Raw genomic sequence first — 19,308 nt, 5'->3', positions numbered from 1 at the left:
TACCTAAAACTTATATTCATCACAACAGTAACATTTGGGTTCCTCAAACTCTGAGCCACATTTGTGTAATACAGACTCATGCATACATGCCCACCTTACCCAGAACTCCCTGTTCTGCCTGGCATTATGCAAAAATGTAAAACTGTACTTCAAAGGGTTTGCGTTCTTTCCTTAATTCTGTTGAGTTCCTGGTGAAAGTCTAGCGAGAGTTTATGATGATGATGATGATGATGATGAAAGTGTTTGTGTTCCTGCAGTCGGCGCTCTCCCATGGGCCTGATCGTCGCTCTCGATGACAACAGCCAGGCATCAGGCGAGCTTTTCTGGGATGACGGAGAATCTCGAGGTACTAATTAATGCTGAAGAAATTGTTCATTCCTCCTCGTAGCCGTGTGTGTTAGCGAGCGTGTGGGCGTCTTTGAACGTACAGCGGTGTGAAAAAGTAATTCCTCTCTGTCCGATTGCCTCTGTTAGTGCTGATTTGTCACACTGGATGATTTTAGATCATCACATGATGTTACACAAAGGAAAACTTCAGTTTATTTAGGGAACAAAGTTACCCAACACACATATCATCACCTCTAATGACTGCAGCTAAACGTATCCTGTTACTTGTTACTCTTTTAAGTCATTGTGTAGAAATTGGAGCGCCAGTCTTCTTCAAATATATCTTCAGCTGTTATCTTATGGTGCTTGGATCCATCCAGCTGCTTCATTTTTATAAATCAAATGAGCACTGATGTTTCTCCAGATTAGCAGTGGTTTAATCTTGCCACTTTTCTTTTAATTCCTTGGAAGGGTAGCAAGCTGCTAATGTTGCTAAGTCTTTGGAGAAATTTTAGCAGCATGACCACTCCTGGGTAAATTTCTTTCTTTCTTTCTTTCTTTCTTTCTTTCTTTCTTTCTTTCTTTCTTTCTTTCTTTCTTTCTTTCTTTCTTTCTTTCATATTTTTTTTTTTAATTTTTTTTTTTTTTTTAATTAATTTATTAATGTATTAATGTATTCATTTATTCATTTATTCATTTATTCATTTATTCATTTATTCATTTATTCATTTATTTTTTATTTATTTATATTTATTTATTTATTTTTAAAATTCTCTCTGTGATGCCTTGACCAGACAGTAGTCTTCTCTCACTCCCAAAAAATCTAACTGTCTGTAAAGCGTCCAACCAGCACCTTGAACCTGGACCTCCACAACAGTGGGATAGTGTGTTGTACCCGAGCTTGACCCCGAGCTTGACCCTGAAGGTGACAGCTTGACTTGGAGGCAAGATGAGTGAAATATTGATTCTGCAGGGCTGCTGAAATTAAGCCTTACTATAATCAATCAGTTAAATTGGCTTAAATTAAATTTAGTGAACAAGTTGAATCAACCAATAAGGTAATTGTTTTTGCAAGGGTGATTACGTAGAACCACTGGGCACCATGCAGCATCACACCCCAGACACAATGCCAATTCATCACAGAGTCTCGGTCACACCCCAGACAAAGCCAATTGTGTTTTGTATGTAGACGCCCAGCTAGTTGACCCTGGATCCCAGTGATTGTGCCACCCAAGCATTGGTGTGATATGTGTATTGGATAACTTGTTAAAAAAAGGTGGTGAGTGTTTTTGTGGGTTAGATATTTTGTGTAATGAATATATAATATATAATGAACACAGTGGAATTTCGTTTGTGTTCGTAACTGTAATCTTAGTAATTGAACCTGTATGAACTTTTTCAGATACAGTCTTATCTGGATCCTATATCCACTATCACTTCTCTGTCAATCAGGTATGTGTACTGACTGTCATTTACCTTATATTTCAGATGAATAAGAATAAATAATTACAATTAATGAATATGAATGTGTTCTATCAATGTTTATTCCTGATTTAAATAATAATAATAATAATAATAATAATAATAATAATAATAATAATAATAATAATAATAATAATAATACATTGCCTAGAAAATATTGTATTACATAACCAACATAACATTGTCGTCATTGTACTCATATAATATCCAATAACATCTTTATTTATTTGTATTTATTGTTAATGTTTACAAGTCAAAGTGATGCCTAAAAAGTTTACAAAATAAAATAAAATAACTAGTTCATATGGAAACGGTCTATGTAGATTGAATTTTTCACCTTGAAATCTGCAGCACAGAATGACCCAAAGCTTGTAACACACAAACCCTTTCATGTCGTACAAAAGCCTAAATGTATTTGGACACCTGACATTGAGCATGCTGTATAAAAGTGTATAGTGACCTCTGTGTGATCTTTTTAGTTATAACAGCAGCCACAATTCTAAGAAGGCTTTTCACAAGATTGTAAATTATGTCTGTGGGAATTTGTGCCCATTTAGTCAAAAGAGAGGGTGGCACGGTGGCTAAGTGGGTAGCACTGTCGCCTCACAGCAAGAAGGTCCTGGGTTCAATTCCCAGGTGGGGCGGCCCGGGTCCTTTCTGTGTGGAGTTTGCATGTTCTCCCTGTGTCTGCGTGGGTTTACTCCGGGTGCTCCGGTTTCCTCCCACAGTCCAAAGACGTGCAAGTGAAGTGAATTGGAGACACAAAATTGTCCATGACTGTGTTTGATATAACCTTGTGAACTGATGAACCTTGTGTAATGAGTAACTACTGTTCCTGTCATATATGTAACCAAAGGTTTAAAACATGACGTTAAAATCCTAATAAACAAACAAACAAACAGTTAAAAGAGAGTTTGTATGGCTGAACACTGATGGTCTAGTTCAGCTGTTCAGTGGGGCTGAGGTCAGGACTCTGTGCAGGAGTTTCTTTAAATCAAGCTTTTCTTTATGTCTTTATAAAGTTTGCTTTGTGCACAGGAGAACATACAAATTTTGGAAGCACTTTTTTTTGTAGCTGGCAGATTATTTAAACATTAGAAAAGGTGTCCCAATACTTCTGCCACATAGAATAACTATCAACATGTAGATTAATGACACATCATTTATTAGAACAGAAAGACATTACTCTGATGTGAATGAGAATGTGAGTGAGTGTTATAGTAACTTCACTTGTTTTTTAGGGAGCGCTGACCATACGTGCCCTCCACAACGGCTACACTGATCCAAACAACCTGCTGTTTGAGAAAGTCACAATTTTGGGAATGAGCAACCCTCCAGCAAACTTAACTGTTACTGAAGGTAGTGCAGTTACAGCTGTGAACGAATCCAGCATTCAGTACGACCCAGTGAAAAAGGTGAGTGTTCCTCATGATCATTCTGATATTTTGATATTCATGATATTTTGGACAGGGCAGCACGGTGGGTAGCGCTGTCGCCTCACAGCAAGAAGTTCCTGGGTTCGATCCCCAGGCAGGGCGGTCCGGGTCCTTTCTGTGTAGAGTTTGCATGTTCTTCCCGTGTCTGTGTGGGTTTCCTGAGACATGCAGTCAGGTCTTGCCTTATAGGTGAATGTGTGTATGTGTGTGTGTGTGTGTCTGCCCCGTCCAGTGTGTTACTGTGTGCCTTGTGCTAATTGAAAAGCTGGAATAGGCTCCAGCACGCCACCCCCACCCCCCGCGACCGTGATTGGATAAGCGGTTAAGAAAGTGATTGAGATTTTGGACAGCTAATGTAATGGCTATGTGATCAACCCCACATTCACACACAAAAATTAATCATTCAATAAAAAAGTAAATAAAGAAATAAGCTGGAAATAATGTAGATAAAATAAGGAATTCTTGTCAGATTAAAAATAAATAACAGTTGACGGGATGTCACGTTTCCTCAGTTATTGTTTTTTTTTTATTGTACTGCATTTATTGTTTGTTAAACTAGGATTTTTCAGGTTCAGTTTTCAAATCTCAGCCATGCTATTGGCCCGCTAGGCGTCTACACAGACACGAATGGCTATGTGTGAGGAGACGCGGGGTGTAAAGCCCTGCAGTTTATTGGCACCCTGTTCCGGGTTTACCTGCCTTGCAGTTAGTGTTCCCTGACCAGAATAAAGCAGGTCCATTAAATTGAAATTACTTGTAGTAAAGTGTTGTAAATCTATAAGTAGAAGGACAAATTAAATAATGGATGGATATTATTTAAAGCATGTATCTAACAAGTGTTATTTTTTAATATGTTTATATTGTAGTTGCTGAGACTGACAGATTTACAGCTTCACCTGGGTAAAAACTACACCCTCACCTGGGACTCATCTGCCTCCGAATTACAGCGGTTTGACTGTCATCCTGAGAAAGGCAGCAATGAGGAGTCCTGCACTAAGAAAGGCTGCATCTGGGAGGTAAATATAAACACTGCTGATGAAAATATCAAAGTCTGAACTTTCACTCAAACACACTAGAAGCATAATGCATAAAATGCATTAAAAAAAAAAAAAAATGGTCAGAACCCCCACAGGACCCCCACAGAGCAGGTATTATTTGGGTACAGTACTGCAGTGACACTGACATGGTGGTGGTGTGTTAGTGTGTGTTGTGCTGGTATGAGTGGATCAGACACAGCAGCGCTGATGGAGTTTTTAAACACCTCACTGTCCCTGCTGGACTGAGAATAGTCCACCAACCAAAAATATCCAGCCAACAGCGCTCCATGGGCAGCGTCCTGTGACCAGTGATGAAGATCTAAAACTCCAGCAGCGCTGCTGTGTCTGATCCACTCATACCAGCACAACACACACTAACACACTAGCACAATGTCAGTATCACTGCAGTGCTGAGAATGATCCACCACCCAAATAATACCTGCTCTGTGGTGGTCCTGTGGGGGTCCTGACCATTGAAGAACAGGGTGAAAGCAGTATAGCTTCTATATGGTAAGTGGAGCTTCTGACATGCTGAGATGTCACATCAGTGTATCAATAAATTAAGTCCAGGATGCATAAAATTGCTAATCAAGAAATTGCTAATACATTTTATTATTTTATTATTAATATAATTTTATATTTTAATATTATTTTTAATATTGTTTAATCTTTTTTCTTATAAGTATTTTTTTTATATTTTCTCTTTTTATTATTTTTTAATGTTTTTATTGTTTTTTGATGCCACACTAATTAACACATATTAATATAAACTTTAATAATAATAAATATAAAATGTATATTTTTATTTATATTTAATTTATTATTTATATAAATATGTATTTATATATTTTTTTAATATAAATCTTATGTATTGATCACAGTATTTTTTCTTTGTTAGTAATAGCTGTTAATAAATGCCATTTATACCCCCCAGCCGTCGACTCTGGATAAAGTACCATGGTGTTACTACCCCAGCGATTACGGCTACATCGCAGACCCTCCTCAAGAAACACCAACTGGGTTGAGCATTAACATCAGACGTAACAATAAATACCCAACTCAACGTTCTTTATCCAGAGACATCGACACACTGCGGGTGGAAATCACCTACCTGAGCGGCCACTCGCTTCGATTCAAGGTACACAATCACTCAACATGGCAACCACAACAAGTTAAACATTGCATCACATTTAAAAATTACACTATACAGCTATGTATGTATCCATAAAATTATTCAAACTGCATCATATGCCCCCTAGTGATACATATAACAAGGTTTTTTTTGTTTTTTTTTAACCTGATTATATTATGATAATACATGCAAATAAAACCTTTATTACTAAGCGCTCAGGTGGCACAGCATTAAATTGCGTTAGCCCACGACTCCTGAGACCCTGGAATGCTAACAGCCAGTCAGGTGTCTACATACAGACATGATTGGCTATATCTGGGGGATTGGCCAAGGATTAATTAATAGATAATCAAACCTCTTTGTTTATACAATTTTATACACTCATTGTAACACCAATCTCTTTATTTTTATTATTTATTATGTTTTTCCTATTAGATTCATTAATAATTCATTTATGTACTTGACATAATGATAAAGAATTCATGAATGTGCTTCTTACATAGTAGCTGAAATTATGAAATCATTTCCCACATCCTGTAGTTATTCTTAGTCATTTCTATCTTTTCTGACCACTGATTCACTGTAGTGTGGACACTTAACTTGATAGATCGGTTAGAATGAACCAATAAAAGTCCATGAAAAATCATATTGTTCCTGAGCTTTACTGTATAAACCAGTATGACTAACTGGACCTCTTTACTCTGACTAGTTGCTGCATGAATAACGGTGGTTAATTTTCGTCTACAGATCTTCGATCCGGTCAACAATCGTTTTGAAGTTCCGGTTCCTCTGGACCTACCCACCACACCAGAGATGCAGGAGGAAAAGAGGTTGTACACTGTGAAAATCTCTCAAGAACCGTTTGGTATTATGGTGAGCCGAAAGAGCACCGGAACTGTCATGTGAGTAAGAGATGCTTAGTAGAGTGGGGGTGAGCGATTTAGCCAAAGATTTAATGTTTATTTATTTATTTATTTATTTATTTATTTATTTATTTATTTATTTATTTATTTATTTATTTATTTATTTATTTATTTATTTATTTATTTATTTATTTATTTATTTATTTATTTATTTATTTAATAATTATTTATTTATTTATTTTACATTTCAGATCTAGATATGTATTTACATTCAGTTAAGAGACATGAAAAAAAAAATAAGAAAAATAAGAAAAAATAAAATAAAATGAAAAAAGTTAGTTTAATGCTTTATTATTATTAATTTTATTTTTTTATTGTTATTATTATTTTTTTATTGTTAGTGGTATTATTAATTATTAAGTATTAATTATTATTATTATTATTATTATTATTACTGATATTATTATTATGTATTAATTAATTTATTTTTTGTGTAAATGCTACAGAATTTGCTAGGTCAAAAATATAATACAGCACAAACTTGTCATAATGTGTTTCGTGCACAAAAGTTTCACAGTCATGCTGGAACTGAAAGGGCCTTCCATAAACTGTTGTATCAAAGTTGAAAGCAACTAACTGGCAGCAGTGAATGTGGTGGAATGACCTGAACTCATTATCTTTTGCTATATAATAGATTAATTTATTTATTGTAGACTAAATAGGTATAAATAATCCCACTGCAGACACACTTTAATTTTTTTAGAGCACTGGAGACTGTTATAGCTGCAGAAGGGAGAGGAGAGAAGGGGACTTCATGTTAATGCCCATAATTTTGACTAATAAGCTCAGGTGTCCACATAATTCTGGCCCTATAGTGTAATTTAGCTACAGGAATGTTCTGGATAAAAGCTTGTGTAACTGCAGCAGGTGTGTTTATGATTTCCCACAGATGGAATTCAGTCGTTCCTGGCTTCACCTTCTCTGACCAGTTCCTCCAGATCTCCACTCTGCTCCCCTCTCAATACGTCTATGGTTTTGGAGAGAATGAACACTCCAGCTTCAGACAGGAAATGAACTGGCACACATGGGGCATGTTCAGTAAGGACCAACCACCAGGGGTGAGTCAGCTAAATACAAACTGATGCAAAGCACCAGTCTGACTGGTCCTGATTTTATTATTATTATTATTATTATTATTATTATTATTATTATTAATTATTATTATTATTATTATTATTATTGTTATTATTATTATTATTATTATTATTATTATTATTATTATTATTATTATTATTATTATTAATAATTATTATTATTAATCATCCAGGGTTTGAATGTCATGTTCCTGGCATGGGATCTGGATCACTGCAACCCTGACCAGTACAAAATAATAAATGTTTAAAGTGAAATAAATGGATGACCATGTGGGTCCTGTGTTGTGTGTCTGTGTGCAGTATAAGTTGAACTCATACGGTGTTCATCCCTTCTACATGGGACTGGAACCAATGTCTGATGCTCACGGAGTGTTACTGCTCAACAGCAACGCAATGGGTAACACACACACACACACACACACACACACAAAGAATATAAAACATAATATATGTAATAGATAGTATAGATACATAATATTATTGCCCTCAGACTAATTTGCCTTTGTTTTCTAGATGTTACATTTCAGCCGACGCCCGCTCTCACCTACCGCACCATCGGAGGAATCCTTGACTTCTACATGGTGATGGGACCTACTCCAGAACTGGTGGTACAGGAGTACACTATGGTAAGTGTGTGTGTGTGTGTGTGTGTGTGTGGGGTTATGCAACAAATCTCCGACTTGATGAACTTTTGAAGTTAGAATGCAACTGCTTCACCAAAAACACACTTTATTATTATTATTATTATTATTATTATTATTATTTATTGTTATTATTATTAATAATAATATTAGATTTTTTATTTGTTTATTTATTTATTTATTTGTTTGTAGATTTATGGTTAGTTTAGAATAAATTACTCTCACAGTGTTTTAATTATTGTTTGTTTATTTACATTGTTTATTAATGGGTGTTTTATTCAATTTACCAGTTATATTATAAATATGAATATAAATATAAATATTTATATATAGAGAACAGAGTTCAATTTTACCACTTTATAGGCTTCATTTTACATGAATGGCCCTTTTCAAATATGAATTAATGAATTGCTTTGCATCTTGTGTGTTAATTTTAGTTTTTAATTGTATTTATTTATTTATTTATTTATTTATTTATTTATTTATTTATTTATTTATTATAGATTTATTTATTATAGATTTATGTATTATTTATGTATTATGGATTTATGTATTATGAATTTATTTTTTGTGTGTGTTTTGACAGATGATTGGGCGACCAGTTCTTCCTGCTTACTGGTCTCTGGGATTCCAGCTTTGCCGCTACGGCTATGCTAACGATTCAGAAATTGCGGAACTTTACAGCGACATGAAAGCAGCTGGTATCCCTTATGTAAGAGTCTCACAACTCTTTGTTTTTATTAGGATGACGATTCGTTCTAACTGTATCATGCTGATTAACATACAGAATGTTCCAGTTTTAGCTGTTATGAATAAAAATACCAGAATAAACTAACAGATCTATAATACCAGGGGAAATCAAACAGTGGAACAGAAACATGAAGGATTTTACTGTGCTGGATTTTACTGCTCTGTATGAACTGTTTACATGTTACACAGCGCTCGTCCCTGCATCCTCCTAATGAGACTTCACACATTCACCAGTACACAATAAAAACCAAAGACAGGACAGTTAAAAAAGTCCATAAAATGAAAGAACAGAGGCAAGAATTGTAAAATAAAAAGGGTAATGAAGCCAAATGACAGTAACGTTAAAAAGAGCAAAAGTAAAAAAAAAAATGTGAGGAAGAAACAGAATAATAAAACCAAGCGATGGTAAAACGAGCTGCATAAGAAGTACAACTGAATCTAGAGCATAATTAAATACTTATGTATAAAACAAAACTGAATCTATTCTAAGAGTGAATTGAATACCGGGTAAAGAAACTAAGAGCTTACAGCTAATTAATCATTTCCAATAATAATAATAATAATAAAATAATAAATAACCATGATAATAATAAATAACGATAATAATAATTACAATAACAATAATAATAGTGTCAATACTACTACTACTACTACTACTACTACCACTACTACTAATAATAATAATAATAATAATAGTGATAATAATAAATAATAATAATAATAATAACAATAATAATAATAAATAATAATAATAGTAATAATAATAATAATAATAATAATAATAATAATGATAATAATAAATCTACAGGATGTATAAGAACTCACAACACAATACAACGCAGTGCAAAACCACTGGGAAAATAAAGAAAAACAAACAAACAAACAAACAAATAAATAAATAAATAACTTGTATTGGGCACCAATTCTTTACTGGGCTCTTCTCTGTACTCTGTGCTTAAAAACTAGAAAAGCTTCTTTTTTTATTTTTACCCATATTTTCTTTCATCGAGGTTTCAGTGGATTTCTTCTCTTGGACTGTTCTGTACAAGAATAAAAAGATTTCTGAGGGAAGCACTTCTTTAGTTGCCCTGTAGACGAGCATTTAGCTGTTTTCTAAATGCTGTAAATTACTTTTTACATTTATAATTTCACATCAAATTTAGCAAGGATGTAAATTAAGCAAAATAAATAAATACATACAATTTAAAAAAAAGGAAGCTGAAAACATAAGCATTACTCACCTTTACTTATCTAAGATGAGTCAAGTGTATTTTGGGTAGTGCAGGACAAAATTCTAGACATATAAATTCTATTTTTATTTAAATATTTTTTTATCAGCGTGACTGAAGCTATTCACATCATCTAATACAGTGGTACCTTGAAACTCAACGTCAGTTGGTTTTGGGAGTGGCATTGAGTTTAAAAGGCGTTGAGTTTCAAGGAATTTTTTCTCATAAGGATGTTTGGGAAACCTGTTAATGTGTTCCATGGTCCCGTTGTTTTTGACACTTATACACAGAAAATAACACAAATATAATATAAAAACACTAAAATGCATCTGAAAACAGATAAAAATCAATATAAAATACAATAAAAGCTAAACTTTAGCTTTACTTCTTTATTGTTTCCTTATGCTTCTTAATCGTGGAGATGCTTGATCTTGGAATACCGTATTCCGTTCAGTACCAGCGCATTCACAAGAGAAACGGCACATTAGATTTTGCCATGCTTTTTAACGATAAGCGTTTTAGACTCTCAGAAAAGCTGATTCTTACAATTTCTCAGAACCTCGAGCTGTAACACAAGTTTAAGATTGAAACAAGAGAAAAATCCAGATAAACACAGATACAGGTGGAGCTTTCAGAGTGAATCTGACGGTTATTCCACACAAATGCAGATTCGTCTCATATTCCCACTTTGATGAAGTTGAGCGCTGAACAAAGTGGCTGTTCATTGTTAATTTGAAATTAAATATATTTTTTTATTTTTCAAAAAACAAACTGAACACGTTGAGTTTAAGGTTGTAGAGTTTCTGTATGTGCTGGATACGTGACAGTTTCAAAGATTTTGAGTTTAGGGGACGTTGCGTTACAAGGTACCACTGTATTGAGTATCACTCTCTATGTAAAATAAATGAATAAATGAATACATAAATAAATAAATAAAATAAAAATAAATGTGTTTTTTTACACCTGGAAGCATGCTGGTGAGCTCTATTGTTTTTGTTTTTTCTTGACCCCGGCAGGATGTGCAGTATGCAGATATTGATTACATGGAAAGGCAGTTGAACTTTGTGCTGGATAAGAATTTTACTGGACTTCCCGCTCTGGTGGATGACATGAGAAAGGAGGGCATGCGCTTCATCTTTATCCTGGTACTGCTATCGTTCTATCGTTCTATCTTTCTTTCTTTTTCTATGAAACAAATGCATTTAAATATTAAAAAAAAAAAATTTTCTTATAAAGCATCTATAAAGCATCTGTGTACTCTTAGTGTGTAGTTATCTGTGTAGTTATTTACTCTAAAAAAAATCCCTTTAAGAACAGTGATATACATATATTATCGTAAAAATATATAATATATACATTAAAAATATGAAGAATATATTACATATTGCACATTTTGTATTGCACCATAGATGTGTAAGTGTAATTATTTTGGATCTTTTTTTAGGATCCTGCTATTTCAGGAAATGAAAGCTCGTACCCTGCGTTTGAGCGAGGTGTAAAAGATGACGTGTTTATTAAATGGCCTGCTGATTTGGGCGGTACCATCGTCTGGGGAAAAGTAAAGTATCCAAATTTAAATATATATATCAAATTATATCAAATGTAAATATATATATATCATTTATATATCAAGATGTATTTTTAAATAATGTTTGGTTGTGATTGTTAATTTTAGGTGTGGCCGGACATTCCAAACGTCTTTGTGGATGAATCTCTTGACTGGGAGACTCAAGTCGAGGTAGACGCTCATCTTTCTTTCCCATGTTTTTAAAATGGACTCAGACGACTATCTCTGTGTAATCAGAGAACAGTGTGAGAGTTTCAAATTTTTCTTTCGGTTAAATCATCACTACAATGGCGTGTAATTGTGAAGACGATGGCGTGAGCAGGGATGATTTGGGACATGCTACGTTGCCCTGGATCCAATCAGACCACAAAGGCGTGATGGGAACTCATCACAGCTGACCCAGCACGGCCATAATCAACCGTCTTTATCTCTCTATTTTTCCCTCAGATTTACAGAGCCTACACGGCATTTCCAGACTTTTTCCTAAGCCGAACTGCAGCGTGGTGGCATCAAGAAATCTTTGAATTCTACAACAACACCATGAAGTTTGATGGCCTGTGGATTGTAAGTCTTTAATATAATAGAATTAAATGAATTTAAACACATTTGTTTTTACTTGTTTTATAAAACAAGTGAGCAAATACTTTTGACAGCTTGCCAAAGTAATTAGTAATCATTTCTTTGACTATGGATAATAAGTGCATGTTTAAAACTGTCAATTATGTAATTAATAATTACGTTTAGGTTTAAGTTGTAGCCTCACCCATCACTAACAGGTGTAACAAATTCTAAATTTATGGCATAAATTTGAGGAACTGATGTGGTAATTTGAAAAAGGTTTCCAGATTCTCAGAATTTTCCCCCCAATTTTCTCCCCTAATCTAGTTGTATCCAGTTACCCTGATTGTGTTACGCTTCACCTTTACCGATACAACTCTCCACTGCTGGCCGAGGAGCTTTGCGACTGACACACGCCCCCTCCCTTCACCTGCACAAGGCGAGTTCATATGCGGATCAGCCTTGTGCACAGCATTATTCCCCAACTCAGCCAGCAGAGATCGTAATTGCACCAATTATGAGGAACCCTGGCCCGACTGATCCCACCCAGAACAACAGCCATTCTTTGTTCATGTGGCCGCCCAGCCGGATGTCAGAGTATTATTATACAGAATATTTTTTTTTTATTAAAAAAGATTATTTTTTTAAATCCTTTTTATTTAAGTAAAACTCTGTATGAAATAGTGTTAGGAATGCTTGAAACCCAGAGTGGGGAGTTTCTTAAGCCTGGATAGAAAATTTCAGTATTGGTTGTAAAAGCTTTAAGGCTGAGTTTCTGATACTGGACAGCTTTGATTTAGAAGGAGGAGAGTAATTAATTAATTACTTAATTACTTAATTACTTAATTACTTTATTTATTTATTTATTTATTTATTTATTTATTTATTTATTTATTTATTTATTTATCTATTTATTTATTTATTTATTTATTTAATATTTATTTATTTCATTTTATATTATTTTCATTTATTATTATTATTATTATTATTATTATTATTATTATTTTTGTATTATTTTGTATTTTTTCATTTATTATTTTTTTAATTATTTGTTGTATTATTTATTTCTTTTATTTTATTATTTCTTTTCATGAATATGTGTAGGGATGACATTGTCCTCGACATTCTTTTGATAAGTTTTGGATATAATTGTGGTTGAACTAAAAATTTTTATTAAAGACTGTATAAAAATAAGAATTAAAAACCTGTTATTTTGCATCTGTGTACAGGTTTGATGCTTTTTGAGCAAAACCTTGGATATAATATGAAGCCTTTTTCTCTTTTAACTGAAACCAGTCTTTGTAGTTTTTCTTTAATAGTTTATGTAGTTTAATAATCTGGCGTAAGAGATTGGAGTCTTTGCACCATGACAGAAGGCTTTTTCTTTTTAGGCTTATAAAAAAAATGGTATGGCCAGTTTGCCCAGCTCAAACTCCAATGACCTGCACAGAGCTCTGATCTCAATTCCGATTCTCTTAATACCCAACAGGCTTATGGTTAAGTGTCCCCGTAGTCCCCAGTTGCATGGTTGATACTAGACTGATATGATGGATGTTGATAGGATGTTCTGTTGCTGTCACAATTTTCTTCCAGGACATGAATGAACCCGCCAGTTTTGTCCACGGCACTGTCGGAGGAAACTGTGAGGGACCAAAAACATATGATTTTCCACCGTACATGCCAGGTATGAGTCAGCTTGTTTAACATAAATGTTACTATTTAATGTTTTGTTTCTGTACAGGGGTGGGTGCGCTTTACCACAAGTGTTGAACCCAATATGCAGGACGTTTAACCAAGGTATAACATTACTATGGCTACAAATATGGGGCCTGCTCTGGAAAATGCTGTCACATCACCTCTGTGACAGTTTGTTAGTTTAGGGTGATTCCCATTGACTTCCAGACTCCCAAGTGCCGCAACACTGGCTGAATTCTCAGAAAAAGGTAAAGGTGTAAAGGTGTGCTGGCCTCAAAAAGCTGGCTGAATTCTCAGAAAAAGGTAAAGGTGTAAAGGTGTGCTGGCCTCAAAAAGCCGGTTGCCAACAGAGGAGCTGGCAACTATGTAGAAGAAACAGTGATAAATAGAACCTGGAACCATTGTACACTCAACACGGCACCACCATATTGCTTTCATTTCAGTTAGCCATTAAAAAATGGCTGAAAAATGTCTCTGTGTTTTGGATTGGCACCCTGCATCCAGTCTTTCTGTGAAAGCTCTGGACCCACCTGAGCCTGACCTCAACCCCATAAAAAAACCTGTTAGTGTCATCAATGTGTCAAAACAAGACACAAAGACACACCTAAGTGTCTCCAAAGCCTTTCCAAAGAAATGGAAGCTTACATAGCTGCAGGGAGGTTTTAAATGCTTATGCCTAACAAGCTTATATTTATGTGTCCATATATTTTTGACCATACATCTATCAGCCATAACATTAAAACCACCTCCTTGTTTCTACACACATTGTCAATTTTATTGGCTTCACTTACCATATAGAAGCACTTTGTAGTTCTACAATTACTGACTGTAGTCCATCTGCTTCTCTGCATGCTTTGTTAGCCCCCTTTCAGGCTGTTCTTCAATGGTCAGGACCCCCAGAGGACCACCACAGAGCAGGTATTATTTGGGTGGTGGATAATTTTCAGCACTGCAGTGACACTGACATAGTGGTGGTGTGTTAGTGTGTGTTGTGCTGGTATAAGTGGATCAGACACAGCAGTGCTGACAGAGTTTTTAAACACCTCACTGTCACTGCTGGACTGAGAATAGTCCACCAACCAAAAATATCCAGCCAACAGCACCCCATGGGCAGCGTCCTGTGACCACTGACGAAGGTCTAGAAGATGACCAACTTAAACAGCAATAGATGAGCGATCGTCTCTGACTTTACGTCTACAAGGTGGACCAACTAGGTAGGAGTGTCTAATAGAGTGGACAGTGAGTGGACACAGTGTTTAAAAGCTCCAGCAGCACTGCTGTGTCTTATCCACTCATACCAGCACAACACAAGCTAACACATCACCACCTAACTAATACCCGCTCTGTGGTGGTCCTGTGGGGGTTCTGACCCTTGAAGAACAGGGTAAAAGCAGGCTAAAAAAGTATGTAGAGAAACAGATGGAAAGTCAGTAATTGTATAACTTCAAAGTGCTTCTATAAAGTAAGTGGAGCTGATAAAACAGACACTGAGTGTAGTAACAATGAGGTGGTTGTAATGTTATGGCTGATCAGTGTATATTAAATGAATCCTACATGTATTAAACCATTCTGGGTTCTGACAGTGGTGTTGCTTTTGTATCTTCAGATCTGGAGTCTAAGGATCTCGGTCTGATCCACAAAACTCTGTGCATGAACAGTCAGCAGTTCCTGCCCGATGGTACTCCGGTTAAACACTACGATGTCCACAATCTGTACGGCTGGTCCCAGACTAAACCCACCTACGAGTAAGTACAGCACTGTACACACACTGTACATCCGACTCAATCCTAATATGGACTGACTGATGCGCCATGACGTAAGTATATACGCTAACCATAATGAACCACATGAACCTTTCAGATAGTTCATGAGTACAACAGTGTATTTTAAGCTTAGAGAAGTTGAGCTAACATGCTGAGCATAATAATGAATTCATTTTACATACAGTTAGCTGTTGTGTTTCACTGGAGCTGTACATTTCTGTACATTTTATTCTAGTGCATTAAAATGTTTACAGTACATTTGCTTTGGAGATTATTTTCTCATTTTCTTTCACAAATCAGATTACTTTGTGTTTGTTTGTAATAAACAAATGCAGTTTCTGCTAAAATGTTACAGTTCTTATTGATTGTGGTCAGTATTATATATTTATTAGGGTTATTTGTATCATGTTGTGCTTCCATTATTGTTTTAGTTCTATTTTTAACACAGCAAATAGCATTAAACATAATGAACACACATACCGAATCACGTAATGTTTACTACAAGTAGGAGAAAAAAAATGTCCAGTGGTACATTCATACTGGGATATGAAAGAACCTTCCTTCATTTTTTGCCACCACAGAGAAAGCAGTGTTATTTATTCCAGCCATCCTTCCATATAACCAAACTGAAGCTCTGTTCATTTTAACATTATGAGAAGAACCTAATCATGAAAAGACAATGATACTTGGAGGATGGCCAGAAGAAGTAATTTCAGGTTTATAAAAGAGCTCAGACTACAGGACACCAAACAAAAATATATCTGATGGAGCCACCAGAAGATCTGAGCATGGCTAGTCTCACAGTTAAGCCTTGTACTGCATCACACTAGTCAGTAGTAATTACTAATATTAACTTCATAGTTATTACACTGTAATTACAATGCTGCTACACTGTATTAAACACGTGTGTGTGCGTGTGTGTGTGTGTGTGTGAGAGAGAGAGAGAGAGAGAGAGAGAGCGAGAGAGAGAGAGTAAAATGCAGTGTTATTTGGCACTAAACAGACACTACAGTGCAGCAGATTATCTGAGCACAGTATCCGACCCTAAATTAAGAAACACCTTGACGAGGTACAGACTGTGAGCGCACATGACCTGGCCGTGGAGACGGGGCAACACACCCAGTCCTGGCTGCCCCAAGAGGAGAGGCTGTGCCAGCACTGCACTCTCAGAACAGTAGATACCTTACCCAATGCACCAAATACCACCACATCCGGGCCCAATTCTTTCAATTCTTTCCCCGATACTTACCCCCGCAATACGAATGCTTTGACGATACGAATGTCCATATTTTGTCATGCCAATAAAGCTACGTTTGAGTTGAGTTTGAGTTGAGTGTGTGCTTATGTGTGTGTGTGTGTGTGTGTACAGTGCCCTGCTGCAGGTGACAGGAAAGCGTGGTATTGTGGTGACTCGTTCTACGTACCCATCCAGTGGGCGCTGGTCTGGGCACTGGCTGGGGGATAACACGGCCGCCTGGAATCAACTTGACAAGTCTGTTATAGGTGTGTGGACATGAAAGATGAATCAGTACTTTGTTCCAGTACACACATATAAAAACAGATGCCTTGTTTTCTCTCATTCACTCACCCTCTCACTCACCCAGTCACTTACTCGCTCACTCACTCTCCCATTCACTCATTTATTTACTGTCACTGACGTTCTCATGTATTCTGTTCTCATTTACTCACTCATTATTTTACTCACTTACTCAGTCGCTCACTTACTCACTTATTTACTCTTATTACACTTATTTAATCACTCTCACTCTCAGTTACTTACTTCCTCATGTAATCCTTTACTCATTCACTTACTTACTCACTCACTCCCTTTTTCTCTTTTTAGGAATGATGGAGTTCAGTTTATTTGGGATTCCTTATGTAAGTACCCTTCCCCCCTTCCATACTAGTCATTTAAGATTTTAGTTCATTTCTGCGTTTTGAGTTTGTCAATGCTGGTGCTACGTTGGCACCTGGGTTTTGTCTTATTCTTTAGTCACTGCCTATGAGAAATTTGGCATTTTCTTACTATGTCTGTGTGTTTCCTCTTTGCACTACAATGGATTTTCTCTAGATTTGAGTAAATAGCTAAATAACTAAAGTATGTAGATAATGTCAATTCACTCCAGGTGGAAGGCTTTCTATATATCACAGTTTGTTGGCTAATCAGCTTTTTCTCTTAAACCTATCTCATTCCGGTCTGGTTTTCCACTGCCGTGCAATGGCAGTATGCTTATTTCTTTCTGCGAATTTGCCTAGTGTTGTGGGTTTTTTTGGGCCTCATGACATAACTTACCATATATAAGCACTTTGTAGTTCTACAATTACTGACTGTAGTCCATCTGTTTCTCTACATGCTTTGTTAGCCCCCTTTCAGGCTGTTCTTCAATTGTTGGGACCCCCACAGGACCACCACAGAGCAGGTATTATTTAGGTGGTGGATGATTCTCAGCACTGCAGTGACACTGACATGGTGGTGGTGTGTTAGTGTGTGTTGTGCTGGTATGAATGGATCAGACACAGCAGCACTGATGGAGTTTTTAAACACCTCACTTTCACTGCTGGACTGAGAATAGTCCACCAACCGAAAATATATCCAGCCAACAGTGCCCTGTGGGCAGCGTCCTGTGACCACTGATGAAGGTCTAGAAGATGACCAACTTAAACAGCAGCAATAGATGAGCGATCGTCTCTGACTTTACATCTACAAGGTGGACCAACTAGGTAAGAGTGTTTAATAGAGTGGACAGTGAGTGGACACGGTATTTAAAAACTCCAGCAGCGCTGCTGTGTCTGATCCACTCATACCAGCACAACACACACTAACACACCACCACCATGTCAGTGTCTCTGCAGTGCTGAGAATGATCCACCACCTAAATAATACTTGCTCTGTAGGGGTCCTGACCATTTAAGAACAGCATTAAGGGGGGCTTCATGCTGTAGAGAAATGTAGAGAAACTGATGGACTACAGTCAGTAATTGTAGAACTACAAAGTGCTTCTATATGGAAAATGGAGTTGATAAAATGGACAGTAAGTGTAGAAACAAGGAGGTGGTTTTAATGTTATGGCTGATCGGTGTATATATCAAGTGTTGCTTGTTAATGAACGATAATGAAGTGTGTTTGTGCTGTTGTGTGTTGTGCAGACCGGAGCTGATATCTGTGGGTTCTTTAATCCATCTGAGCGTGAGCTGTGTCTGCGCTGGACACTGCTCGGAGCTTTTTACCCTTACTCAAGAAACCATAACGGCAAAGGAAATCCGGTGAGCTCATACACACTTAAATTAAAGTTTACATACACGACAACTGTTCTTTTAGTATGAATGAATGATTTGAACACACATTTCTGTTCAAACAAATGTATGTGAGATTTTCTTAGAAGTTGTTGCATACAGGATATACACTGATGATCCAAAACATTAGAACTATCCCGCACAATGCCATGGCAGTGCCTATTTGGTAGCAATAATGCATGTGACTCTGAGAGATCTATTGTCGGGTTGATGGCGGTTCACAGCAGGTCTGAAGACCTAAGAGACTTCGATAAGGACTAGATTGTTATGGCTGGATGACTGGGTGTCACAGGCAGCTGTAGTCACAGTGGTCTGAGGAGGGACAAGCCACCAAACCGACAGGTTGTTGGGCGACCAAGACTCATTGATGCCATGAAGAC

General features: G+C 36.2%; 1 protein-coding gene across 1 annotated transcript in view; it reads left to right on the top strand.

The window, feature by feature from the left end:
• si (sucrase-isomaltase) overlaps positions 1-19,308 on the top strand; it is an 82,449-nt gene that overhangs the window by 46,770 nt on the left and 16,371 nt on the right. Inside the window, exons 21-39 of the mRNA XM_063004399.1 lie at positions 258-346; positions 1,730-1,779; positions 3,051-3,224; positions 4,112-4,261; positions 5,217-5,420; positions 6,162-6,316; positions 7,227-7,395; positions 7,732-7,828; positions 7,945-8,057; positions 8,659-8,784; positions 11,068-11,196; positions 11,496-11,609; positions 11,727-11,789; positions 12,066-12,182; positions 13,770-13,860; positions 15,478-15,616; positions 17,004-17,137; positions 17,478-17,512; positions 18,782-18,898. Coding sequence (XP_062860469.1) covers positions 258-346; positions 1,730-1,779; positions 3,051-3,224; positions 4,112-4,261; positions 5,217-5,420; positions 6,162-6,316; positions 7,227-7,395; positions 7,732-7,828; positions 7,945-8,057; positions 8,659-8,784; positions 11,068-11,196; positions 11,496-11,609; positions 11,727-11,789; positions 12,066-12,182; positions 13,770-13,860; positions 15,478-15,616; positions 17,004-17,137; positions 17,478-17,512; positions 18,782-18,898 — 2,266 coding nt within the window. The remainder of the gene's footprint in view (positions 1-257; positions 347-1,729; positions 1,780-3,050; positions 3,225-4,111; positions 4,262-5,216; positions 5,421-6,161; positions 6,317-7,226; positions 7,396-7,731; positions 7,829-7,944; positions 8,058-8,658; positions 8,785-11,067; positions 11,197-11,495; positions 11,610-11,726; positions 11,790-12,065; positions 12,183-13,769; positions 13,861-15,477; positions 15,617-17,003; positions 17,138-17,477; positions 17,513-18,781; positions 18,899-19,308) is intronic.

The sequence above is a fragment of the Trichomycterus rosablanca genome, chromosome 11 (genome assembly GCF_030014385.1).
Source record: "Trichomycterus rosablanca isolate fTriRos1 chromosome 11, fTriRos1.hap1, whole genome shotgun sequence".
Taxonomy (NCBI): domain Eukaryota; kingdom Metazoa; phylum Chordata; class Actinopteri; order Siluriformes; family Trichomycteridae; genus Trichomycterus; species Trichomycterus rosablanca.
This window is presented reverse-complemented; position numbering and strand designations above follow the sequence as displayed.